The sequence below is a fragment of the Dendrobates tinctorius genome, unplaced genomic scaffold (genome assembly GCF_039654945.1).
Source record: "Dendrobates tinctorius isolate UK_male_01 unplaced genomic scaffold, ASM3965494v1 ptg000035l, whole genome shotgun sequence".
Classification (NCBI taxonomy): domain Eukaryota; kingdom Metazoa; phylum Chordata; class Amphibia; order Anura; family Dendrobatidae; genus Dendrobates; species Dendrobates tinctorius.
The window spans coordinates 48,885,477-48,903,107 of record NW_027361703.1 but is presented as its reverse complement, the minus strand read 5'-3'; the positions used below and the strand labels follow the sequence as shown (position 1 = coordinate 48,903,107).

The 17,631-nt window shown below is 42.1% G+C and overlaps 1 protein-coding gene across 1 annotated transcript in view; it reads left to right on the top strand.

The window, feature by feature from the left end:
• ZBED4 (zinc finger BED-type containing 4) overlaps positions 1-17,627 on the top strand; it is a 51,643-nt gene extending 34,016 nt beyond the window's left edge. The window contains exons 2-3 of the mRNA XM_073573481.1: positions 8,420-8,484; positions 13,552-17,627. Coding sequence (XP_073429582.1) covers positions 13,731-17,192 — 3,462 coding nt within the window. The 5' untranslated portion in view covers positions 8,420-8,484; positions 13,552-13,730 and the 3' untranslated portion in view covers positions 17,193-17,627. The remainder of the gene's footprint in view (positions 1-8,419; positions 8,485-13,551) is intronic.
• The last annotated feature ends 4 nt before the right edge of the window (positions 17,628-17,631 follow it).

Below are 17,631 nucleotides of genomic sequence, written 5' to 3'. Positions count from 1 at the left end.
AATCACCGGCAAGAGTGGCAGGGCTGTGGACTCCCAAAATACAAAATATATTGATATCAGTAGTGCAATGCAGTGTGCTGTAAATGTTTTCATAAGAATTTAGGAAAGTAATGAAATGTCTGTTTCTGATGATGTTTCGGCTTTTAGTTGAGATGAATCTGTGCTGCACTTTATGTACACACTCAGTAGTGACCAGTGCTGTGGGGTCGAGAGTCGGGGGGAAATTGAGGAGTCTGAGGTTTAGCTCACCGACTCCACAGCCCCAAACAGCGGTTCATGACCACTCTGCGCTTATGCCAGGTAGAAGACGCAGGTTGTTTTTCAAAGTATGGGTTCCTGAAGTCTCTTCAAAACTGAGTAGGAAAAAATAGTGAATTTCCTTAAAAAAATAGACAACTGCTGCTAAATTTTTATACCTAATATCTGAACAAAATAAGATGGCATTTAACAAATGGTGTTGATGTAAGATAGACATTTGGAAACTGTTTTGTAGTAATGGTTTTGTGTGGTGTGACTCTGGATTTATGGTATAAACATTCAAAGTCTTAAAATTGCACATTTTTTGAAATTTTTATAGGTTCTGAGTTTATGAAAATATCAGAAAATATCAATTCAACCTTACTACTAATATAAAGCATAATGTGTGATGAATAAAAACAATCTCCTTATCACTTAGATATGTGGAAGCACTCCAGAGTTGTCATAGAAAGTGATAAATGTCTGATTTAAAAAAAAAAAAAAAAAAATTGCTTGGACAATAAGAGGTTAAGTGGCAACTTGAGAATACCCTTTTAAAAAAGTGGCACATTAGGGTAGGAAGTGGGTACATATCTGGTGTGGAAATGTTCAACAGCATCTGCGACCTTGTGTGACTTTTTCTAGGGGATCACACTGCAAAAAAATACAGTGGGGGAAATAAGTATTTGCTCCCTTGCTGATTTTGTAAGTTTGCCCACTGACAAAGACATGAACAGTCTAATTTTAAAGGTAGGTTAAATTTACCATTGAGAGATAGACTATCAAAAATAAAATCCAGAAAATCATATTGTATAAATTATAAAAATGTATTTGCATTTGATGACAGGGGTCAGGGATTTCTTCCTGGCACTGCACGACCCAGAGCCTGGAAGAAATCATTAAAATAAAGAATATAACATTTCTCAGCAACAAGACCATTAATATGGGACATATTGGTAGGGCTAGCTTAACATTTGTATTACCTGTATGCCCATATAAATAGGTCATATATGACCCGGGGGCTGACACATTAAAAAATATCAGTTTTTGAAGCAGAATACACTTCAATACTATTTTTTTTCTCTAGTCTTGTAAACCTGAAGCATCTTTTGCAAGCAGTTTTTTTTTTTGTCAATTGTCAGTGTTTTTTTTTTTTTTTTTTAAATGGCTAGTATTTGTAGCTTTTTTACCTTCATTTTATAATTCTATATAACAGTAATGCAGTCCAAACTTCTTATATTCAGTGTTTGCATAAACTTTTACACTTGTGGTATATACACATTATCAGGAATGGCTCAGAATTTGACGCAGGTGAAATCTGCACCAAATCTGCATCTGAGGTCACTGGAAGCTCACCTGCGTTTTTGATGCGTTTTTACATGCGTTTTTTCATTGCATAAGTATTTTTTTTGGTCACTTGAAAATAAAACTAATTGAAAGTTGCCTTCTGGGAAGGAAAAAAGTCATTTTCTGTTTGCAGATATATTGGGGTACGTTCCCACGGTCAGTATATGCTGCGGGTTGGATGTTGCGTACATCCGCAATGTTCAACCCGCAGCGTCCAGCTGTTACGGCATAGTGGATGGGATTTCAAGAAATCCCATGTCCACTATATGTGCAACAATGCCCGCGGCTCACCCACCGAGACGTTTATGTAGTGGAGACGCTCCGTCTCCGCAGCGTAAATTACCCATAAACTTTCATTAAATGTGGTAAAACCGCATTATCTTCTTAGTCACGTGCGTATTAAGTGCGGGAACGCAACTTACTGTGCATGTGTGCTAATTTACATAATGGTGAATCTTGTGACACAGCCGGAAGTACATGACACAGAAATTGGAGGAAAGCACACAGAGGTCCCTTCCTTTTTAATAAATAAATATTACGAATAAAATGGCGTGGGGTTCCCCTACATTTGTTAGCCAGCCAAAGTAAAGCAGACTATTGGGACTGGTATTTCAGGCTGGTAAGGATCCAATATCCATGAACCTTACCAGCCTGATAATACCAGGTCGAAGCTAACTGCTTACCTTGGATGGTTAGCAAAAATAGTGACCACCCCCCCCCCTCCAAAAAAAAAAAAAACAGCTTGGGGGTCCCCCTATTTTTGTTAAGCAGCCAAGGAAAAAGCAGACAGCTGCAGCCCAGTACCCGAAAAATAGCAGCCCGCACCTGCCACACAATTGGCACATCCAAAGATGCGCCAATTGTGGCAATTTACCCAGCTGTTGCCACTTGCCCTGTAGCGGTGGCGAGTGGGGTAATATTTGTGGGGTTGTCACCTTTGTATTGTCAGGTGACATCAAGTTCACGGCTTGTATTGGAGAAGCGTCTATAAGACACCTATCCACCTATCCTATATAGACACCTATCCTATAGTTGAATGGTAAATAAAGACACAGCCAGACTAGTCTTTTAATCAGGGCTGTGGAGTCGGAGTCGTGGAGTCGGAGTCTGTGCTCATTTTGGTGGAGTTGGAGTCGGTATAAAATGGACCGACTCCGACTCCTAAAATATATAATAAATTGGGTACAGTAATTCAATGCAGGATGTGCTGAATATTTTTTCATAGGAGTTTGGGAAAGTTATGAAATGTCCTATAAATGGCTGTTATATTCCTGATCTAAGGCTACATTCACACACAGCGTTTTTCCTGTGTTTTTTGAGGATACGTTTTTCAGCTGCAAAAGCTGATCATCTTTTTAAAAAACTGCATCACCTGAAAGGTTTTTGAGCTCATAGAGAATGTTTTCAATAGCAAAAGCAGATTAGAAATCTGCTCTATCGATCCATTTATCCATATTGTATCTGTACTAAAAAGAATGAAAACCGGGTAGTACACCAATATATATTCTGTTCCATCTAAATATCTTGATTATTGGATCATATAAATGATTAAATGTCAGAGGTTCACATTGTACTACAATAAATTTTTCACTTAAATATAAGCAATATGTGTGGGAGTCGGAGTTGGAGTCGGAGTCGGTGTAAGGGAAATTGAGGAGTCGGAGTCGCAGGTTTGGCTTACCGACTCCACAGCCCTGCTTTTAATTGAAATAATGACACAGACTCCTTTAATAGGGTCAGCGTTTACTGACCGTGGAAACATACCCCTAGGCTGTGTGCCCACGTTGCGCTTTTAAGGTTTCCGCCCTGGTTTTTGCCGCTGCGGAAACGCTTAAAAACGCTAACAAACACATTCCCATGCAATCCTATGGGATTTCGCAGTTGCTGAGCCCATGCTGTGGATTTAACTGCTGCGGAATCGCATAGCGGTAAAATCCGCAGCATGTCCATTATTTTTGCGGAATTGCGGCGATTCCGCCGCCATAGGATTGCATTGAAGCGCTCACTTTACGCATGTGACTATGCCCACCATGCGTAAAGTGAGCGCTTCATGTGCGGATGGTACCCAGGGTCTGGAGGAGAGGAGACTCCTCCATGCCCTGGGTACCATATCCCTGTAAAAAATAGAATTAAAATAAAAAGTAGGGATATACTTTTACCCTCTGTCGTCCTCCGGAGTCCTCCCGGCCCTCATCGGCGCTGCCAGCAACTTCCGTTCCCAGTGATGCATTGCACAATGCATCCCAGGGAACAGAAGTTGCCGGCAGCGCCAATGAGGACCGGGAGGACTCCGGGGCCAACAGAGGGTTAGTATATCTTTTTTTTTTTTTTTTTTTTTTTAAATATTTCTTACATCCCATCTTTTACTACTGATGCATAGGCAGCATCAATAGTAAAAAGTTGGTCACTAAGTTGGCACTATGCTTGACAAGTGTGACCAACCTATCAATCACTTTTCCAAGCGATGCTTCAAATCACTTGGAAAAGCGCTAGCATTCTGCAAGCTAAAAACGCTTCCAAAGCACTTGTGTTTTGCGGGAAAACGCATGCGGCAGGGAGTTGCGGAAATGCTGCGGATCAATTCCGTAGCATGGTCTTGCGTTTGCATGCGTTCGTCTGCGTTTTCGTGCGCATGCGTTTTTTCAAGGTGTGAGCCTAGACGCGCCAGACGCAACCTGTTGCATTTTTGGGTCCGCCCAAAGGCGTAAAAATGCATGCGTTCGCTTGCGCACGGAATGCGTCATAACGCATTACAGTCTATGGGAACGCAGGCGTACGCCTGTGTTTTACGAGTCAACATGTGTAGACACTGGTTTAACACCTAGAGAACGAATGCGCATAAACACAAACGCTGCAAAAACGCACGATGTGTTTTTGCATGCGTTTCTACTTGCGCACTATGCGCTGCGCACAAAGACATAAATGTGAAACTAGCCTTACACTGTTGGTGTATTTTTCTGTTGTCATATTTATTTACATTGTTCACTGTTGGTAAAAGTGATAAGGCAGCTTTAAGGCCCCGTCACACACAGCGATCTCGCTAGCGAGATCGCTGCTGAGTCACAAGTTTTGTGACGCAACAGCGAGATCGCTGTGTGTGACACTTATCAACGACTGGCCCCCCTGCTGGGTATCGCTGATCGTGCTCGAATGGCATGGACCTTTTTTTGATCGTTGGTCTCCCGCTGGCCAGCACGCATCGTTGCATGTGGCAGGCGGTAGACCAGCGATCAGTGAGCTGGAGCCTGGTAACCAAGGTAAACATCAGGTTTCTAAGTGCCGCACGGCGCTTAGAAACCCGATGTTTACTTTGGTTACCAGCTGCCTGCACCAGCGCGCTGGTTTCTAACATACACAGCGGGTAACTAAGCCACGTGCGTCGCTTGTACCCACGTGTCGCTGGTGCTGATCGCTGGTGAAGCTGCCTGTTTGGCAGCTCACCAGCGATCATGTAGCTACACAGCAGCGATCCTGACAAGGTCATATTGTTGTCGGGATCGCTGGTGCATCGCTATGTGTGACGGGGCCCTTAGTCTTTGGGTAAGTATCATTGCAGCAATTTTTTTTTTTTTTTTCTCTATACATTTCTTCCAGCTTAGTCGTATCAGGCTTATTTGTGGGACAAGTTGACGTTTTCAGTGGTAATATTTTCATATATACCTTATGGCCAATTCATCAAGACTGGTGTCATTTGCAAGTCTTGATGAGTTGGCATCATATGCTCCTTATTCCTGAAGAGGTACACACCTGTTCATAAATCAGGAGTGTCTGACAAGTGACTGTGACATGTGCTACACCAAAAATCTCACTCCAGTCAGGGACTGGAGTCAGGTTACTAGTGTACGGAATGCCACAGCTCATCATGAATTAAATGCGCTGTGTCACTCTGCCACAAATTTTCCTCTTTGGTTTCTGGTTTCTTATACAGCAATACTTCTTTATCAGTGCATGAGACATGTCAGTTCACTGACAGTCCCTGCCATTTTGTGGCATTGAGTTGTCTTGGAAATAATCAGGACACGATATCACGGGGTGCTGATTGGGGTTAAAGAGGGAGCGATCTCCTTCTGTTAACAATCTAGATGTCATTTATTGGGTCAAACTGTCACGAATGGTGCAACAACCAATCAGAACTGATGCAGCAGGGTGTCTGCTATGTAATATACAGTTGACGCCTGCTGCCTTTTTCCCCATCGGGGGAGCTCTATTTATTCATCTGAGGAAGCACTCTTTATAACTGCCATTAAAAAGCTGTATTGGTGGTCATTAAAAGGTTAGCGGGTCTGTGAGCAGTCATTCTCTTATGCCTCTTTCACACTTCAGTCTTTTGACGTCAGTCGAAATCCGCCCTTTTTCTGAAAAAAAAAAAACGGATCTGGTTTTTTTTTTTTTTTTTTAAGCGGACTGTTTTTTTTTCTCATAGACTTGCATTAGTGACGGATGGCTGTCCGTTTCATCCGTCATTTGACAGATCCGTCAGAATTTCGGCATCCGTCATCTGGCTACAACGGACATAGTAACGTTTTCTGTTTGCGTCGAAAAGATGGACGTTGACAGATCCGTCGCCGTCCGTCGTCTGCTTGAATGGACGGCGGATCCGTCACATGACGGAAACGTTTTTTTTTTTTTGTTGTTTTGTTTTTTTTTAAAGCTGAACATGCCCGGAAGAATTTCCATTCATTTAATTTAACCCCAAAAGCCGTTCTGGCACGGAAAATCAATCTCTCTCTCTTTAAATTTCATACACTGGCTGCTGCAACGGATCCATTAATAAAAAAATCGGATCCAGTGCATCAGTTTTTTCCAATCTGCACTGGATCTGTATTTTTCACACTTTGACGGATTGTGACTGATGCAAAAAGATTGAAGTGTGAAAGAGGCCTTAACAGGTCATTTTGATCACACTCTTGGGGAACCCCTTTTTTAGGGAATCTATCCCAGGTTTTTGCTACCCCATCTGAAAACTACATGCTGTAAGGGCTGAGATCTTGATTTCAGTTGTCACTTTACTCGTTTCTGCAGCGGTGATTAAAAATTTTTATCTTCTGCAGATCTTGCAGTTCTCTAAAGGTACTGTCACACTTAGCGATGTACCAGCGATCCCGACCAGCGATATGACGTGGTCAGGATCGCTGGTACATCGCTAAGTGGTCGCTAGTGAGCTGCCACACAGGAAGATCTCACTAGCGACATCGCTGGGGACGGGGGTCACTACTTACCTGTCACACCAGGCGATCCTGCGTCCTCCCGCCCGGCTCCACGCTTGTCGCCCGTCTCTCCACAGGAAGCTGACGACGAGAAACGGTCCAGGACGTTCTCGCGCGATCAGCGATAACCAGTGGGGGAGCGGGTTGTAGCTAAGTATCAGACACAGCGATATCGCTAGCAATATCGCTGCTACATCACAAGTTATAGCGATATTGCTAGCGATATCGTTTAGTGTGACATGCCCTTAATGCTGAGCTCTGTATAAGGGTGTGTGCACACGTTGCGAATTTTGGCCCTGCGGATCCTCAGCAGTTTCTGCTGCGGTGTACAGTACCATTATATTCAATGCAAAACCAAAAATGCTGTGCACATGCTGCAGATTTTTCCGTGCGGATTTGCTGCGGTTTTAAATCCGCAGCATGTCACTTCTTTGTGCGGAGTCCGCAGCGGTTTTGCACCTGCTCCATAATCAAGTGTCAAACCGCAGGCTAATCTGCAGGTAAAACGCAGGTCTTTTGTTTTGCTAATTTACTTGCGGATTTAGGCAAATCCGTGCGGAAACATCCGCAGCAGATTCCGCAACGTGTGCACACACCCTAACCCTGCCAACACCACTTGATTGGCAGCTTTCTGTGTACCCTGTACATAGGCAGGAAGCTGCCAATTGGTGTTAAGGCTGTGTTTGGACTACCTGGCAGTAGATTTACTAGAACTCTACTGATCTGATTAAAACAGTGATTTTTATCAAATCTACACCAAGCAGCCCAGTTGAATTTGTATCTGTGGTGAGATTCCATTTAATTCTGCTCATTGTTGATGATGAGCGAACATTCTCAGATAAAGTGATATCTGAGCAAGCTTATGTGCTGACAAAGTGACTCCGGCGTGCGTGATAAATATGTTCGAGTCTCCGTGCTTGCATGTCTCCTGGCTGTTCATCAGCAGCAACACATGCTGGGATTGCTTGTTTGTTAGGTGGTCCCTGTATGTGTTGCAGCTGTCGAAGATCCGTGAAACATGCATGTGCGGTGGCTGGGAACATATTTTCCGAGCATGCCGAAGTCACTTGGTTATCACTCGAGCATGCTCAGACAACGCCTTATTCGAGCAAGTTCGCTCATCACTACTTATTATAATTATTTTATATTTTTATCCACTAATATTGAGCAGAATTAAGTCTGCTGACTAGCTGCTACAGCCAATACCTGTTACGATAGGTCTTATTGTAAAATCTATTCTGATCAGTTGCCTGGGGCTGCACTTTGCCCAGGTCCGTCCTAAGCAAATAGAGACTGGAAATTTTGTTTCCTGGAAGGTTTCTGGATTTATTTGGGGCTGGACTTTTTAACATCTAACGTGTACTGTACAAAAGGGGTAAGGCACGGGATGTTTGGTGTGAAGACAGGCCATAGTTCAGTTTTCTTACTGTTCCCTTACTGAGGCTCAAGTTGGAATAGGAACATCTTATTTGCTAAGATGATACGCCTCTTCTGGTCAGTCGTTGACTTCACATACTAGGAGAAGTAAAGCTAGAATCCAGTTGATTGCGCTAAATACCAGTGCTCCTTCTGTCTATAGTATTACTGTGTGTCCAAGAAAATTTATTTTCTTATCCATTTTCTTTCAGGTGTCAGTTATGGCCAATATGGAAGTCTTTCGGTAATTACCGTATACTGTTGAAAAGTGCTTCAGGTATTGTATAATTCTATATTTATGCAGAATTACATGAATACTGTAAAAAAAGTCATCAATGGGTCACAATAGCTATAACCCTTGTAAATTGGGGCATGTAGACTTTTTTTCCCCCCCCTGATGACTACCAGACTAGTTTTTCTCTATTAGGTATGTCCAACCTATCTGTACAACTTTGCTTTTTTTTTACTCATTGTCTATTTTGGATTAGATTGTTTTGAAGATACCTTATTGGTAACCTGGTCCGTAATGTGTTATTATAACAATCAACCAGATATGTAATAATATGAGATCCAACCTCTGGAAACCCCCACTAATCCCGGGAGCACAGCTCTAAAATGCCCTGTCAGAATGAAACTGGCCATATATGTCAATAGGTGATAACTTGCCAAGTTAGCAATAACCCCTTTAATGTCTTGTGTTGTAAACCTGGTACAGCAAATCATTGCTGCCCTGCTCTTTTTTTTTTGTTTGTTTATGCAGCCATAGATTAATACAATTTTGCTAATTAAATGGAATACATGATCTCAACTTATTTTGTTAGTGTTTTTACAAAAAAGTGATATATCAATGCTTAACCCCCGGAGCTTTTTTCAGTTTTGCATTTTCATTTTTCGCTCCCCTTCTTCTCAGAGCCATAACATTATTTTTCCGTCAATATGGCCATGTGAGGACTTATTTTTTGCTGGACGAATTGTGCTTTTTGAACAACACCAATGGTTTTACCATGTCGTGTACTCGAAAACGGGAAAACAATTCTAAATGCAATCCCACACTTGTTTTTTGTTTGGCTTTTTTGCTAGGTTCACTAAATGCTAAATCTGACCTGCCATTATGATTCTCCAGGTCATTACGAGTTCATAGACATCAAACATGTCTGGGTTCTCTTATCTAAGTGGTGATAAAAAATTCCAAAGTTAGCTTGAAAAAAAATTCCAAAATTTGCTTAAAAAGCGCAATTTTCCGAGACCCAGAGAGTCTCCATTTTTCGTGATCTCTGGTTGGTTTAGGGCTTAATTTTTGTGTGCCGGGCTGACGTTTTTAATGATACCACTTTTGTGCAGATACCTTCTTTTGATCGCCCGTTATTGCATTTTAATGCAATGTCGCGGCGACCAAAAAAAAACGTAATTCTGGCGTTTTGCGTTTTCTTCTTGCTGCGCCATTTAGCGATCAGGTTAATCCTTTTTTTTTTTTTATTGATCGTGCAATTCTGAACGCGGCTATACAAAATATGTATAGGTTTGAGTTTTGTTTTTTTTTCTACTATTGGCATGCTTCAATAGCCTTCATGGGAGGCTAGAAGCATGCCGTACTTTATCAGCTCTGCTACATATAGATGATGCTCACCGCCTATATGTAGCAGAGATACAGCATTGCTATGAGCGCCGACCACAGGGTGGCGCTCATAGCAATCTGCCGGCAACAACCATAGAGGTCTCTATGAGGGCGGCGGAAGTACTAGTTAAATGTCCGCTGTCAGCGTTTGACAGTGGGATTTAACTAGTTAGTAGGCGCGGGCGGATCGTGCCTTTTTGTCAGCTGTTTATAACAGCTCACATGTCGCAGCTTTGAGGTGGGCTCACCGCCGGAGTCCACCTCAAAGCAGGGGATACTGATCACTGATGTACTATCCAGTCAGTGTTCAGTAAGGGGTTAAAGAAGCACTAGCAACAGTTTCTTCCCTAGTCAATTTCTAACTACCTGTGTAGTGTAAGTGCGTTAATATGCTCTCCGATCACCATGTTTCCTAGTTTTCAACACCACTCTGGTCCCCTTCTGGGCTACATGAATTTTTTACTCTACAGATAAAACAGAAGTCACTTTCACAATGTAAGTCTATGGATCTTCGTTCTGAGTCCACATAGACTTGCACTGAGAAAGTAGAACAACCCACACAACGGCAACTGTGTGAGCTGAAAAGAGGAGGTCTCGCATAACCTAGAAGAGAATAGGAAAGACGGCAGTGTGCAAGTCTATTAACATATCTACACTACATTACATCGATGGCGATACAGAATTAGGAATGAAGAAAATGTTGGTAGTGCTTCTTTGATTTTGAAGACGTTATCTGGGATTTATTTTTGGTATGAGGCTAAGCACTTTACAGGCAGATATATGCTAAAAACCGGCTTGTTCTTCCCTGTGACGATCTCTGCTGGCTTAAGGGCATGTCACACTAAGAGATATCGCTAGCAATATCGCTATAACTAGTGACGTTATAGCGATATTGCTAGCAATATCGCTGTGTCTGATACTTACCTACGACCCGCTCCCCCGCTGGTTATCGCTGATCGCGCGAGAACGTCCTGGACTGTTTCTCGTCGTCTGCTTCCTGCGGCGCTTCCTGCTGTGACGACGAGCGACGCGTGGAGCCGGGCGGGAGGACGCAGGATCGCCTGGTGTGACAGGTAAGTAGCGACCCCCGTCCCCAGCGATGTCGCTAGTGAGATCTGCCTGTGTGGCAGCTCACTAGCGACCACTTAGCGATGTACCAGCGATCCTGACCACGTCATATCGCTTGTCAGGATCGCTGGTACATCGCTAAGTGTGACAGTACCCTTAGAGCAGAGACAGACCGCTCCAGCCAGTGATTCTCCCTCTTCCTGTTATGTGGACAGAGCAGCGCCTTCTTTTCCTAAGCCTAACTGTGGGGAGCTGACTCAGTCAGCATGATGATGGCAGTGATGCCCCGTCGACAGAGCAGACAACAGAAGGCACTGCTCTGTTGACATGAAATGTAGCAGAAGAGTTACCACATGAACTGGGAAATATCATTGCTGGGCAGAACAGACATGTTGGCAACTACCTGCCGGTAAGTTCTTGGCCCCAATGGAAAAAATAACCAAAGTTCCAGAAAACCCCTTTAATATTAAATGACCATAGCCCTAAAATGACAAAATTGATAATTAAAAAACGTCTTTGGTAAACTTATAAGCCGGAAGCCTTTTTTGATAAGTGATTTATCCTCTTGAAAAAATTTTCCAGAAGGTTTTAGCTTAATATGATTGCCTAGAGGATGATCGCACTCCTGCTCTGATAACCATTGAGAGATTGAAACTACATACTGGCACCTGTGCTTCAGTCAAAGAATGGGGAGAGTTATATTCTAATGGTACATACCCATATGTGAGAAAAAAAGGTCAGATTTCCGGACCCAAAAAATGGACGAGTGTCATGCGATTTCTGTGCGATGCTTAAATGGAACATCTGTATGACATGCGTATGCAATGTGATTTTAACATGAGCTTTTACATACAGCAGTTCTCTCTTTACATCGTTTTAAAACTAAATATTCTTCAAAGCGCACACATAGAGAGATGGAGAGAGATATAGATAGATGGATATATAGATTAAAAGCCAGCAAATGATCTGCCTCGTACAGTACCGTGTTTCCCCGAAAGTAAGACCCTGTCTTACATTAATTTTACCCCAAAAAGTCCCACCCTGTCTTACTTTCGGGGGAGGTCTTACATTAGCCGAAAAAAAATGACAATTTCTTTTTAACCAATAAATTAACATTTATTAACATGCTGTTATACCCCATAACAGTGCCGTATCCCACTGCACACAGCCCCACACCCCATAACAGTGCCGTATCCCACTGCACACAGCCCCACACCCCATAACAGTGCCGTATCCCACTGCACACAGCCCCACACCCCATAACAGTGCCGTATCCCACTGCACACAGCCCCACACCCCATAACAGTGCCGTATCCCACTGCGCACAGCCCCATACCCTATACAGTACATGTTTCCCTACTTGGATTTTAAATGCTGGACGTTTTCCTCTGCGGTGCGGCTGTGGGTGCGGAAGGCCTGTGCTGCAGGGAACGCTGTGCCAATCAGCAGGGAAACAGCGGTGACGTGGGGCTGGGGCGGCCAATTACAGCCCGAGCTGCTGGACCAATCAGTGCTCGAGCCGGGGGCCGGCGGTGACGTGGGGAACAGGGGCGGCCAATGAGCTGTTGAGCTGGGCGGATTGCGGGGTTAACACGGCGAGTTAACCCCATGAGCGCTGGACCCGCCCAGCTGCACCTGAGGACACCTCTGGAGCCTGGGGACCCAATGGGGGACAGCGGCGGCCCAAAGGTAAGGGCCTTACATTTCACAGCGGCCCCCAACCCTGCCTTACATTCGGAGGAGGCCTTACATTGAAGGACCCCCCCGTAACCCCCACCCTGTCTTACTTTCGGGGGGGGTCCTACTTTCGGGGAAACACGGTATAATCAGAGTTACAGGTTAGAATAGATGACATTAACCCCCCTACCCCATATGCCACCGTTACAGAGCAGTGGGAAGGGCAAGGTTATGTTCCAGAATTGGTGTATTTTACAGATGTGCCTTTTCTGGGCGGCTGAGAGCTGATGTTTTTAGCCAAGGGGGACAGTATCCATGGCTTCTTAGGCTATTAACATCAGCCCTCAGGTGTCTGCATAGCAATTGCTGGGTATTAATTATACCATTTTTTCTCTAAAATCTTTTATTAACTAAATACATGTCCAGTATTTTGCACACACTATACTAACTGTATCTGTCACTGACATGTATGTATATATCTCCCTATTCTGTATGGATTTGCTGTATGTAATCCATCTCTCCTATCCTGTAGGCTCCTGCAGTGATTTTACAGAAGCCGGCAAATGAATTACCAGCTATTCTATATATCTCTCTGCCTTTGCTTGATGATGGGGCACATCTTTGTAGGGAAATGAGCTTGGTGTAATACGTGATGCAGTGTGACAAAATTTAACAGCCTAAAAATGCACCATATTTGTTATCCACCAATGAGCCACTCTAATGAGTTTGGCACATTTTTCTTTTCCGGTACTTTCAAGGAGATGCATAAAATATTTTACACAAACTGGAAATTGCAGGCTGGCTGTGTCTAATTCGTAAGTTCTAAAACTAATGCTTGCTTGATTTTGAATTTTTTTTTTTTTCCCCCATCTTGTTTTTATTTGTTTTATCCAGTAAAATAAGGCTTAGAAAAACTGACTTCTGTGGTTTGCTATGTACTCTATGATCTGTTTTACTTAGTGATCTATTTTTTTCCTTTTTTAGGCAAGCTTATTTATTGCAATTCTGCAAATGGCAAAAATACTGAAACAGAAAAGGATCAGATGATACTTCAACATAGGAAGATTAAAAGAATGCCTGTGCGGACCAAACTTACTACAACATTCTGCTGAAATTGGATGACCTGTTTTTAGCTTTACTAGAATACTTTTCAGTTTTGAGTGATGGCAAAGGAGGGCTCTGTTATTAATACTGAACATAATCTCACAATGGAAAAAATGAATGCTATAAAAGTTGAAGACGATGAAATGGTTAGTAATGTTGAACAAGTGCAGATCAAGATGGAGGCAGATGGTATCAAACAATCTGAAAGCGGCGATGAACAAGATGACCAAGAACAACATTGTGCAGAAAACTCACATACCTTATCAAATGAGAATGAGGAAGATTATGGTGTTCTGTTTTCACAGTATACTACCACCCTCTATGATGCAGCAATGGAGGCTGTTACACAGAGCCTAATTACAAACAAAAATATGAGTAACCGAAAAAAGTCCCCAGCTTGGAATCATTTCTTTATTTCACCTCGGGACAGTACCAAAGCTATATGCATGTACTGCATGAAAGAGTTCAGCAGGGGCAAGAACGAAAAAGATCTGAGTACCAGTTGTTTGATGCGACATGTAAGGAGAGCACATCCCAGAGTTCTTGTCTCAGAAAATGGAAATATGCCGAGCATATCGTCTTACTCCCCTCCTACCTTAGTACTACCTCTGCAGTCTGCCGATGTTGTGGATACCACTGCAACACCAACAAAGATGAGGAAACTCAAAATATCTCCTCCTGAAAAAATAGTAGAGGAACCTTTATCTGTGCTCTCTTCTGATGAAATCTCCTCAGACGTGTCCATATCTGAAAAAAATTTGAAAGAAGAAGTTACCGTTTCTCCTATATCTTTACCAAATAATCCGAGTGACGAAGCTGTCGAAAAGGTCACAGAAAAGCAAATGTCTATTCAAAAAAATTCATCAGGTTCTAGGAGAAGATCTGCTGTTTGGAAACACTTTTATTTGTCACCACTGGATAATTCTAAAGCTGTTTGTATCCACTGCATGAATGAATTTAGTAGAGGAAAGAATGGAAAAGATCTGGGTACCAGCTGTCTCATAAGGCACATGTGGAGAGCTCATCGGTCAATTGTTTTGCAAGAAAACAGTGGTGGCACAAGCTTGCCCCCTCCATATTCGATCCCTCCTACTTTGTTACCATCTCTCTTATCAACAGATGGTGATGTTATTTCCACTGCAGTTTCTCCAGGAAAAAATTGGAAGGAAGCAATTTCCGTACCCTCTTCACCTGAAAGAGTTTCAGAAGATGTGCAGTACATTGTCCCAAATGTTGAATTGATTGACAGCGGGGCAGCAGTTTTGCATTCTTCAGAAAATATTGGTGAAGCGTCTGTATCTTCGCCTGAAAAACTTAACTGTCACAAATCAATTGTGTACGACTCTCCCCTTTTCTTTCAGCAGAATAAGAAGGCTATGAAACGATTGAAGTCTGAGGTTTGGCATCATTTTACGTTATCGCCTACAGACAACCTGAAGGCTATTTGTAGATATTGTAACTGCATGATCAGCAGAGGTAAAAAGGGAGATTTAGGCACTAGCTGCTTAATGAGACATCTTTATAGGCGACATCCCGAAATAGTTTTAAACCAAAAAAGCTTTGACATTAGTCTTGCAAATTCTCCGTATGCTACCTTAGCATCTGCAGAATGTTCATCCTCAAAAGTTATTGAGCTTTCAACTGCTGCACCTCATGATAATCCAATAATTTTTCCATCAAACAGCAAAAAGACCTCAAAACTGTGGAATCATTTCTCAATTTGTTCTGCAGATTCAACTAAAGTCATATGTATGCACTGTGGGCGCACAATAAGCAGAGGGAAAAAGCCAACAAATTTAGGCACCAGTTGTCTCCTGAGGCACCTGCAGAGGTTCCACAGCAACGTGTTACAGAACAATGGTGTTTCAGAAGCCTTACCATCTGCTGATGGTCACCTGCAAGTCAATGCTGGTTTGACAGCGGTCTCTTTCGATGAAACCAATGATAAGTTCAGTGACGCACATCCTGTTGCCAAAAAAATCACCAGTCTTGTAGCAGAAATGATTGCACTTGATCTTCAACCATACTCTTTTGTAGATAATGTTGGTTTTAATAGACTTCTTGAATACCTGCAACCTCAATATTCATTACCATCTCCATCATACTTTTCTAGGATGGCAATACCAGATATGTATGAAAATGTGAAGCACATAATTATCTCCCACCTTAAAGAAGCTGAGAGTGGCATGATCCATTTTACTGCAGGAATCTGGATGAGCAGTCAGACACGGGAATATTTAACACTTACTGCTCACTGGGTTACCTTTGACTCTTCATTCAAGCCACACAGTGAAGATTACCACTGTTCTGCACTTCTACACGTCTCTCAGATTGATTGTGATTACAATGGTCTGAGTGTCCAAAAACATCTAGAGTACTTGTGGGAGTCTTGGATAATCTCATATGGCCTTCAAATAGGCATCACTGTAACAGATAATCATAGCATAGGAAAAACCCTAAATGAAAGTGATCATTCTAGTGTCGAATGTTTTGGACACACTGTTGATTTAATTGTAAATGAAGCTATTAAGAGTCAAAGAATGGTCCAAAACCTTCTGAGCATTGCACGAAAAATTTGTGAACGGGTTCACAGATCAACAAAGGCAAAGGAAAAATTGGCGGAATTGCAAAAGGAATACGGGTTGCCTCAACATCATTTAATTCAAGATGTTCCGTCAAAGTGGAATACATCATTTCACATGTTAGAACGTTTAATTGAGCAAAAAAGAGCCATTGATGAGCTGTCGATTGAGTGCAACTTCAGAGAGTTAATAAGTTGTGATCAGTGGGAAGTCATTCAGTCTGTTTGCCATGCATTGAAACCCTTTGAGGCTGCTAGTAAAGAAATGAGCATGCACACAGCTACGCTAAGTCAGGTAATTCCAATGATCCACATTCTAAACCGAAAGATTGAAATGCTGTTTGAAGAAACAATGGGCATAGACACAATGCTAAAGTCTCTGAAGGAGGCCATGGTTTGTCGCCTGTCATCAACGCTTCATGATCCAAGATACATTTTTGCCACTCTTCTAGACCCTCGGTACAAAGCATCCCTATTTGCTGAAGAAGAAGCTGAGGAATACAAACTTGGATTAATCAGGGAACTGGAAATATTAAACTCTACCTCAGATGATACACCTGTTGTCAATGGGTGTACCAAGCATTCACCACCCAACCATAAGGATGACAATATCTGGTCACTTATGGCCAATATAAAAAGATCCAAGAATTTAAAAGAGAAATTGCCTGCAGACATTGTGTTGGCTTATCTAGAAGAAGAAGTGCTCGAGCATAACTGTGATCCACTAACGTATTGGAACTTGAAAAAATCCTCTTGGCCGGTTTTGTCAAAATTGGCAGTGCGATTTCTTGGATGTCCGCCCAGTGTCATTCCTTCCGAGAAACTCTTTAACACCTCAAACGAAAGTGGCAATTTTAATCAGTCTAGGTTAATGATGGAACACTTTGAGCAGCTAATATTTTTAAAGGTTAATCTACCTTTGATTTACTTTCAGTATTGAAACAGTCAGGTGAAAATTCTTGTTGCTTAACGAATAACTGAATTTTGTATGTAATGGTAAATTGCTCCCTTTGGGGCCATGTATGACATTTAAGTGACTGTAGTTTTCTATTGTGTCACAATGTTTTGCTTTAAATCTTGTCTTCATGTGCCTTACTCAGTTCTTCAGGCAGCCAGACCTTGTATAATTTTCTATCACTCTACAAAAAAACTAGTCTTCTCATATCTAGGAAATTGTTTTTTGTCTTCAGAATTGTAAATGCATATGTAAAAAATTTTAGACTGGGGAGAAGATGTAAACAATTTTATTCTGTAGTTTTATTTCAAGTATGTACAAAATGGAAAGGTACTGTATTTTATCATGATTCTTTGAAATAGTGTGTTTTTATTATTTTTTTTTAATGTGTGTTTTGAATAAAGCAGCATTTATATTTCAGGTT